The sequence below is a fragment of the Homalodisca vitripennis genome, chromosome 3 (assembly GCF_021130785.1).
Source record: "Homalodisca vitripennis isolate AUS2020 chromosome 3, UT_GWSS_2.1, whole genome shotgun sequence".
In the NCBI taxonomy this organism is placed as follows: domain Eukaryota; kingdom Metazoa; phylum Arthropoda; class Insecta; order Hemiptera; family Cicadellidae; genus Homalodisca; species Homalodisca vitripennis.
Genome location: NC_060209.1, coordinates 166,318,311 through 166,329,251, shown reverse-complemented (window position 1 = coordinate 166,329,251; position 10,941 = coordinate 166,318,311). Strand labels below are relative to the sequence as shown.

General features: G+C 32.1%; 1 protein-coding gene across 1 annotated transcript; it reads left to right on the top strand.

Annotated features, from left to right (window-relative positions):
- Positions 1-5,384: 5,384 nt before the first annotated feature.
- LOC124357750 (beta-1,3-galactosyltransferase 5) lies at positions 5,385-7,590 on the top strand. Its single transcript, XM_046809782.1, has one exon. The coding sequence runs from the start codon at positions 5,757-5,759 to the stop codon at positions 6,822-6,824; it is 1,068 nt and encodes a 355-aa protein (XP_046665738.1). The 5' UTR covers positions 5,385-5,756; the 3' UTR covers positions 6,825-7,590.
- The last annotated feature ends 3,351 nt before the right edge of the window (positions 7,591-10,941 follow it).

The window sequence follows — 10,941 nt, the reverse complement described above, 5'->3', positions numbered from 1 at the left end:
TTTGTTCTTGAGTCAGTGAAATGTGGTACAACTTTCCATTGCAAACATAGCTTAGTTGCATCTGCTTTAACTGTTTGCCACTCATTCCTAAGTTTGTTAATTTTTGTTTTAAGATTTAAGAGCATTTTTGTTGCGTGTTCCAAGTCTTCCAGCGTGTTCCAGCCGCCCACCTGTCACCCCCCCGCCCTGGAGCGGTCGCTCCACTCGCTCCTCTGTCGCTACGCCACTGACCTGATGTATGCCTACTTACGTTTTAAAATGTTTATAGGACTCCCATCATATTACATCATAATTGCTTTTACTAAGTAATATAAGGACTTTGGTTCTAAGATTGCGTGCGAAGCCGCGGGTAACAGCTAGTATTTTAATAAATAAGGGGGTTACGACCCCTAACACTCCCCTCCCTCCCGAATACTTCTATAGCATTAAGTGCTCCAGAGTTGACACAGTCACAGTGGTTGGTTCAACATGTTAACCGCATAGCCCCTACTGCCACTGCACTACCAGCATACAATTCTGTTAACAACTAGCTGGCTAAAAATTAATACTTTTGTAAACAGAAAATCTAACAATTAGAAACATTTTTCATTATTTCCATGGTAATCAAAATTAATTGCTCATTCCAAATTCAAAATTAAACCGTTAACATGCTACTAGGTTTAGGCCAAATTTATTTCGATTTATAAAACCCTAGCTGGCACCTCCATATTGGATTTTCCTCCATAAGGAATGATAGATTGTTAAAGAGCTTGTTAATAGCATGTCGACCAGACTTATACCCCGTTTGGGCGAAGAAGAATGAGCCACCTCTGGCTCAGTTTGGCCAGAGGTGAGTGTATGGTACTTTGGCAGAGAATGCAGTATAACGAAGAGTGGACGATGATGGCTATTATTATGGACACCGGCCGGGTCGAAATTGTACGTTCCTGTATCTCCACATTTGACTGCTGAAGCCACGCAGAGTGGACACCGGCTGGGTCGAATTTGTACGTTCCCGTATCTCCATATGTGACTGCTGAAGCCAAGCAGAGTGGGCACCGGCTGGGTCGAAATTGTATGTTCCCGTATCTCCATATGTGACTGCTGAAGCCAAGCAGAGTGGACACCGGCTGGGTCGAAATTGTATGTTCCCGTATCTCCATTATGTGACTGCTGAAGCCAAGCAGAGTGGACACCGGCTGGGTCGAAATTGTATGTTCCCGTATCTCCACATTTGACTGCTTGGGCCAAGCAGAGTGGACACCACCGGCTGGGTCGAAAATGTACGTTTCCCGTATCTCCACATTTTACTGCTGAAGCCAAGCAGAGTGGACACCACCGGCTGGGTCGAAAATGTACGTTCCCGTATCTCCACATTTTACTGCTGAAGCCAAGCAGAGTGGACACCGGCTGGGTCGAAATTTTCCGTGACGAATCTCCGACATTTTACTTCTGAGGCAAACAGAGTGGATAGCTACCGCACATTACGCCTTGCAATCATTATGAATTCCTTTCGGCTGGACCTTCAAATTGTACGAAGTAGCATCGTCTTAGTCTTGTAACACAAGATTGAGGGGTGGCAGAGGGTTGATATTATGTAACTATATTCATATTGTTATTTTCATTAAAATTTGAAAAAATGTTTCTGTGCTTTAATGGTTAAATTTTTTTATATAAAATGGTTGCATTTGCTAAAGAGAGAAAAAAGCGTGTTCTCAAAGGAAAGTTGTGGTTGGTAAGAGTCACATTCGTCTTAGCTGTAAACATTAATTCTAATTAATTGTAAAATTAGAACAATTGCTGACACAGAAGCTAAGCTGATTATAATTGAACATTTCATTTCCTATAGGACCTGGCCATTTTTTCATTCACAGAAAGTGTTACGGAATTGTAGAGCAAATTGTTGTATAAGTTTTACTTTTAGTTGTTGGTCATTTATTATGGGGGTATGTGAGCTATTGGTTGTTGGTTCTATGTTAAAACAGTGACTGCACCAAAGCTATTAAACTCTATTTCCATCATCATGCTCTACATATATAACAAAATTCAAATTATGGCACATATTGTACAAAACAATTTGTGATAATAACCATAATGATCAAATATACCAAAAAATCTTTTTAACTCAAACTATTAAATATTAATTTTATATTCTTAAAACATGTGTTGAACATTTCCTATAGGACCTAGCCATTTTTTCATTCACAGGAAGATTCATAGTTTTTAATTTTTATATAAATCAGTGATAAAGAATTATAGAGCAATGGTAACTCTTGTTTCATACTAAATTATTATTATAAATATAAACATACCTAAGTAGAATATTATATTTGGTTACTGTCAATTTCTAAAGTTAGCATGACATGGAGGGAGTTGATTAAAAAGAAAATAATTTGATACAGTATTTATTTTTAGAAGTTCATGGATTTGGGTCAGAGACCAATATAACAGGCTTTGGTAAAAACTTCATAGCCCACAATTAGATAGTGGGCCATTTCCTTAGTGGGTCTTTTAGTATAGGACTTTAATTATTTTCATTATGAAACTGAAGAATGTTTTATTGTGGTAGAAGTTTTACTTCTTGTTGGTGGTGAGTTATGGGGGTATGTGAGCTATTGGTTGTTGGTTCTATGTTATAAACGTGGCAGTGGCAATGACTGCACCAAAGCTAGTAAACTTCTATTTCCATCGTCATTGTCTAGATATATGACAAAATTCAAATTATGAAACACATTGTATACAAAACATTTGTGACAATAACCATAATGATCAAATGTACCAAAAAACCTTTTTAACTCAAGCTATTAAATATTAATATTATATTCTTAAAACAACACGTGTTAAATTCAACATTTCATTTCTTATATGACGAAGCCATTTATTCATTCACAGGAAGATTCATAGTTTTTAATTTTATATAATTCAGTGTTACGTAATTATAGAGCAATAATATAATATACCTACTACAATAATACACATTTTAACAATTTTTGATAGATTTCATCTTGTCCAATGTACATTTCGAATTCAATGATTTCATCAGGTACTTGTAGGTTAAGGTAAATGAAATAAATAAATAATTGATTTATTTACTTCATTTACGTATTTTTAATTCCATTATTATTATTAAAAACAAAATTTCACCCACGTAAGTCAAATACTATATTTACAGAAAATGAAACAGAGCTTCCTAACAAGGGACATATAATTTACACCTAACAAATAGAAAAGATTACATAAGCAAACTGATACTGAATAGTGAAACAGTAATTACAAGTTTACCTGTAGACAAACAAAATCAATCAAGAGTGTTAGTCGATCAAACAATGCACAATAATTATTTTTATTATGAAACTGAAAAATATTTTTTTGTGGTAGAAATTTGACTTCTTGTTGGCATTCCTTTATGGGGGTATGTGAGCTATTGGTTGTTGGTTGTATGTTATAAACGTGGCAGTGACTGCACCAAATCTAGTAAACTTCTATTCCCATCATCATGCTCTACATAAATATGACAAAATTCAAACTATGACACACATTGTATAAAAACATTTGTGACAATAACCATAATGATCAAATGTACCAAAAAACCTTTTTAACTCAAACTGTTAAATATTAATATTATTTTCTTATAACAATTTAGATAAGGCACTCCCCAATTCAATAAAACCGCTTCTGAATCAGATAAACCATTGATTGCTTATTGAAAATGGATCATCTTTTCAGTATTATGGTTGAGGGAGAGGGTTTTCTGGACGTAGCTCCAGAACTTTAAGGCAGACTAGTTGTGGGCGTGTTGCAAAATTCTAACGATATAGGCCAACCATAATGCGGTACAATTCGCTTATTTACAGGTATAATAAAACAAATTTAAAGAGTACTAAGGTGTTGAGTCCCAAACAAGAAGACCATACTGTAACACAACCTGTTCGAAGTATATTACCTTAAGTAAATCTATATAGCAGTATCTTTCAAACTGAGACACAAGGTAAGATGAACACAAAGATACAAAACATAGCTAATGTGAGACTTCCAAATCAATTATTGTTACAACGTTGGTAATGGCTGGTGTAATGGGTGTGAAGATTTCAAACACTATTCATTGAATCCTTAGTAGACAAAGGAATAGACAAAACTTGAAAAAAATAATATTTTAAAAAATGAAAAGATTTCTTCTTGCTTCTTCCATATTAAGAGATTTGTGGAAATTTTAAACAGATTGGCATAGACATGTTCATTTTTACAGTCTTTTTTTACATCCCATAAATAACATGTTTTACCTAAAAAATCATGTTTTTGTCTAAAATAACTTTTTTAAAGGGCTGTAGCTATTCTGGTTAAAATTTAACAACTTACAGTATTATAAATGGTTAAATATGGGCCTACACCTGTAACAAAATCAATCCTAACAAAACTTCTAATCTAAGAAATGAATTTGTCTGAAATGTAATTGAAAACTGACTTTCCATGTTGTCTTAAAGGAAAGATATAAAAATTACTTTTAATCAAAGCCTGTAATATTTTTATCTAAAAGTTGAAATAAAGAATAAATCTATATGTTTGACTTACTCAAGTTCTATTTTATATGAATACAACATATGCTGTTTTTACCAAGGAAGTGCATGCTTAACTGTCATGAATATTAAGGAAAACTATTTACCTGATTAACATTTATTTATATCATAGAAAAAATTATTTTATGTAATATACAATACAAGCATTATTGTATGGTGTCTGTGTTACAACTACTAACATTTATCATTGTTGTATTGTATATATATACGTAATTTAACCTTTTTAAGTCAATAACTGTTTTAACACTCCTGTTTGTTATTGTGTTAGCACCAGAGATATAAATTAAAGAATTCAAGGATATTCCTATTGTTGTATGAAATTACATATGAAATAGTATAGTAAACATGAGATAGGTCAAGGTTTCTGACACTTTTAGTGAATATGTGTTCAATTTTACTTTTAGAAATATTTAGGTAAATAGATGAATTAAACCCTTCTCTGTACCTTACTATGATCAAATCGTGATTTTCTGTTGTGTTCTCAAGACTGTTTAGTTATGAACATTTTTATTGTGATATTTAGTATATTTTCCATATACCTAATTTAGTGGAACAAATATTATTGCATATAAGCATCACAGATGTTACAAGATTTGAAATAGTAATAATTAAATTAACAGTAAAATTATTTTTTGTCATAAAATAAAGATTATTTTTAATTTGAACATTCTATAATTTAATACAATTTTTAAATCTAGTAACCACAAACTTGTTGTTTGATATATTTATTATGTTGAAACTATTATAGTAGTAACAGCTGTTGGTGGGAGAGAAAGAGTTGGGGCCCCAGTGAATGACCTTGGAGTTGACAGCTCAGGCAGAGGGGGGGGGGGGGGGCAGTGGATATGTGGGTCTTACTCAGTGAGGTTATAACTAGTTGCATCAGTGGGTGCTGTTTGTTATTGTCTACCTGTGATAGTGCACTATTTCAGTTCCATTTTAGTGGACAAGTGGGAAAACATTTCACATTTTCAGTGCAATGCAACACTCAGTTTTATACTCTTGTTGACCTACTTTCCTGACTTTCACATTCAATTGAACAATGGTGTATGTAAACAAAACTCAATCACATTCTTTAAACAAAATTAAATCAAAATCACTAATATTTATAACAATTAATTTACTACGTTTTAATTGTACTTGATTTGTATGAGTAAAAATGGTGCAGATGTAATAAAAAAATGATATGACATAGCTTTGATAATGATTTTCAAATATAGGTATATTCTCATGAGTTTAACTACAATAATAATTGTGGTTTATGTGTTTTTTACTTATCACACTGAACCTCAGTACATGCGATTTGTAAAATATACAGAAACTTACAATTCCACACATATATTTGATCTGAAATTTAACTACATAATCAGTAATAATTGTACAAAAGATGGTGCCATAAGAACAATTCAAATAGTGACATCGTTTACTGGGAATGTTGAGGCTAGAAGTGCTCTAAGAAGGGCTTATCCTAAGGAAGAACTTGCAAAGTTGGGAGTGTACCGAGTATTTCTTCTTGCAATGTTGAAACCTGGTGTGAGCGAGGTTAATCAAAATGCAGTCCTCCACGAAAACAATCGATATAACGACATTGTGCAGGGAAACTTTTTAGAAAATTACAGAAATTTAACTTATAAACACATAATGGGATTAAGATGGGCTGTGACACAGTGTAGGGCAGATTATATTATTAAAATGGATGATGATATTATCACTGATATGTATTCGTTAATGGAACTCATACACACTAAAAGTAATACAAATTTTGACTTGTTGGGTTACGTATTCAAAGACATGAGGCCTATCAGGATAGAAGCTAACAAGTGGTATGTGACTGAAGATGAGTACAGGTCTGATAGTTACCCTTCATTTGTCTCAGGATGGATGTATGTCATAAGGAGCGGTTCAGCTAAGAAATTACTGACCGCATTGAAGTTTGAGCGATACTTCTGGATAGATGATGTGCTTGTTACTGGCGTCCTAGCTGAAAAGGCTGAACTAGGCTTTGAGGACATGCAGGAGTATTTTACTACAAACCCTGAGTATTTCGAGTGCTGTATGAGAGACAAAGTGAAATGTGGTTTCGTTGTTGGTCCAAGTGGAGGAGATTATAACATCAATATTGATTTCCAAGTACATTCAAAAATGTGCCATGAACAAAACAACTGTACATCTTACAAGAACGGGAAAACCTTCCGAAACTCTTGTGTGGTGAGTAGAAAGTTCCCTCCAATAGGGAAAGGGTTTGCCAAACTTGATGTGATAAAGTTGTAAAGTATTTTTGGTTGTGAGTAAACAGTCAAACTCATTTTCTTTGCTATGTTTTGTAGTTGTTGATAATTATAATTGTGTTTAATGTCCATTATCTTCACTACTAGTCATGATTGGTGATCATACTAATTACTAATGCAATACTTGTTTATCTTAAGCTCATCAAAGTTCACTGTGGTGTTGTTTACCAAAATATAGTTTGTATTGAACAAAACTCATTCTACATTAAAACCTAGATATATCAAACCTCAATGTACCAAATTCTTTGATTAATCGAAGTTTGTTTTTATTCCCTTGAAAGTGCCATTTACTTCAATGTTGTTTACCCCTATGTAACTACAGTTTAACGTAAATAACCTCAATATATCTAATTTTTGCCTTTAATTTTGCCTACTGTTAACCTCTATATATGTAAGTTTTAGTTTATCAGCACAACAAATCAAAGTACAGTACTATATTTTACATGTCAAGTCTTGGATCCACCACCACCGACAATCCTTTATTTTCTGTTGTTGCCACTGGTAAATCACCACTGCACCCTCAGTTGGTAGTTGATGTGGACTTCTATATATTGAAGTCTGCCAATTTAACCTTGATATAATTAACATCAGAACAACAATTTTAAATCTTTTATATATCAAAGTTTGGCCCAAACAGCCTTGATATATTGAACCTCATTATATCGAAATTCTCTATATATCGAAGTTTTATATTTCCCCTTCAGGTTTGATACACTATACCACTATATTATACATATTTATCCTAAAAATCTAGCTTGATTTTTATATTTCAGTTGGTTTTACAACAAAACAAATATTTTGCCCAAGATTTAGTTATGCAATTTTTTCAATTCTGTTGAAAGAGAATTATCATAAAAAAATAAAATAGTTTAGATTTGGAATAAAGTTAGGCTATATTTGAAATTATGAGAAGTAAACTGAAACAATGTTAAAAATAAGTGTAACAGTGATAGGAAATTTTTCGTCTTTCATATGTTCATAAGAGTATGGTTTTTACTAATTTTACTGTCCAACAACATACACTATAATGTGTCAATAAACAAAAATCTTAAAAATTAATCTTATTAAATATAGTTTAAATTGTTAACTATGCAGTAATTGTTATATTAATTAAATGTATAGATTAATCCCCATTATATGACACCTATTGTTTAGATAATAATAAAAGAAGATGAATGTTGAAAATTAGAGATCTCTTAAAAAACATATCAGAGCTTTTGTCTCATCCAGACTTTATTTTAAATTTTATTTTGTGGGTCATCCTAGTTTTGGAGTTGCTCCTCCCCCTACCACTTCCTATTTTTGAGGAAGAGAAATCATTTTTAAATTTCTAAAATAACTATTGTTATTACATATTCCCAAAGGAGATTCAAAGTCCTTAACCGTTCAATGGTGAGGTGTTAGGACATGATACAGAAACTAATAGAACTAACTAACACATGCAGACAGATAACACTGTAAAAAGTATAAAAGTGACAGAGCAACTAGCTTAACACCTTTAGTGTATGTTTAACATAATTTTGTGCAGAGATAAATATAATGTACGCATAGTGTACAAACTTGTTTTAATGTTCTTTTATTATTATACAATTATTTATTGTAATTATTAGCAATTTGTCAATTAAACATCATTAATTCTGCTGTGTATGCATGTAATTTAAGAAAATCAATGTAATTGTAGCCTCAGTCTTCATTGGGGGAACAAATCATTTCATAACTACACAAGTTAGTTATAGTGACAAATTAGGCACATGAAACGTCAGAATACAGAAAAACCAGCCATAGAAGAACACAGTTACCAAATCAAACATGCAATAACTTTGCTGGTTTGACGTGTATTTGAGCTACCTGACAAAACAAAATTACTAGCGAAATTTGATATTACTAACAAAGGATAGTATGATTTGAAACAATAGAATTAGTAAAGAAAAACTTCAACAAGAAAAATAATGTAAAATTATCCAAAATCTGGCAGACCGTAAAGACACATTGATGACTCTTTTGTCATATTGCTTGTTAATTGTTAATTGGTAAAATAAATAGCAAACCACATTACAGCCCCACCCCCTTAACACACCTGTATAAGCAGATACGTTTACTGGCAGTTTCAATTTAAGAGCTGGCTGTGGTGAAACAAACTTGAATTGTTCCTTCATAAGAACAATGTTAAACATCAATACATTTTTGGGCAATTAATTACTGGAGATATATTGTTTTAAAGATGTCTTTACCAAATGTTTTTACTTTTTTCTTGATATGTGTACAGTTTGAGTATTTATTCAAAAGAGAGCAAAAAACCTTTTCTAAATAGTCAATAAAAATATCCAAAAAAACTAAAAAGCATTTGGATGTTTATTAAATATATCTTTACAATGACACACCTCCAATAATTCTATGACCACAATAAGGGCGTAAGAGTATTTGATGTTTAACACTGTTCTTATGGATTTTAAATCAAGATGGTCATCATCATACTCGGCTCTCACATCTGTTGGCTTTGGACAGCTTTTCACATGGAGGTTTGAAATATATCAACAATTTAGTTGCATTAATAATGTTTCGACACAGTGTGAACCAGTAGACTTAGATGATAGCCATCAGTACATGATTGATGTACTAATTAATATATTTTATTCCCATTTCATGAAAAGTATATTTCAAACAGGTGAGTGTTGGAAATTTAGCTCCAACCACTTCATTGTGGTGTTATGGCAAGTTCCACCCGTTTACATGTCATAAAATGGTAAGAGTAACAATCCTAACTGTTGTGATAACATCTTTGATCTACTCCTATTATTATCTGTTGTGTATATATCTGTTGTTGGTTGTTAGCTTCATTGTTTAATTTTCTTTAGTTTTAATTATTGTTAAGTTTTGTTAATTAATTGTTGTTATAATTCTCACCAATTTACTATTGTATAGTTTCATGTAATTACTTGTATTAATTACTAGCTATACAACTCAATTGATATAACAGTCCATAATAGCCTCGACATAGTCTTTAATTTTATATAAAATACAATTATTACTCATATATTTTTATATCAAAACCATTATTATTTCATACCAATCAAACACATATGGTTTCAATTTTCATATATAAAAGGCAAAGCACTGACAGACTCTCACACTTATCACTATTCTCCAACTTACTTTGTACCTGAGAGATGGCATTTATAAAAACATGTATCACTGGCTGCTAAAAAATTAATTTTATGGGTTATTCAGCTAATATTATGATTTAGACTGTTTAATACATTGATAATTCCTTACTTGGTTTTTGTTTTGATTCTTATATAATAAATCTTTACATCTTCACTTTTACATATAATTTATTACACATTATTTGTTATTATTGTTATTTGGTATTGTTAATTTACACCTAAATACCATACATTATATTATCTAGCTATTTATTTTCTTGTGTATTTCAACTAATTCATTATTTATAATTTAACTTATCACAGTGATATGGTGATACGACGACACTTAACCTTCATGGTGCACATAATACTAGAAAAAGTTTCATTTTATTGCATTTATTCACCACATGCATATTTAGATCCCTAAATTACAAAAGTAAGGCACTAAATTGTTCATACTTTTAGTTTTAGTAACTTCAAAGATATTAAAATTTTGATTTTCTTAATACTGGTCATACGTGTAGCTACAGAAAATGTGAAATGACAACCATGTAAGCAATAAATCTTATACACATCTGTTGTTAGTGTCTCTTTTAATAAATTGAATTCCAGTATAATTAAATGGTAATCACGGTAATCTCTACGCCAGGTAAGTATTTAACAGTATCCCAGAAGAAAGGTTCACTTCTGGCTGGTTTATAGCTTCCAGTTGAATTTACACTAGGTACACAACAAAAACCAGTGTTTCACTAATACCTGAGCAACACCATGGATGCCCGGGAGAGGCTCATCACTAATCACAAATGTCGATGTATTGAGATAGAAGGTGGATCGATAGGTCTAATCTACTGCGGAGGATGACTATTGGAATGGGTGTTAAACTGTTGACAGTCTGAACATGGAGTTGTTCCGAGTGCTGTCTTCTGTCTGCTTTGATGGGAAGATGCTAAAACAGAT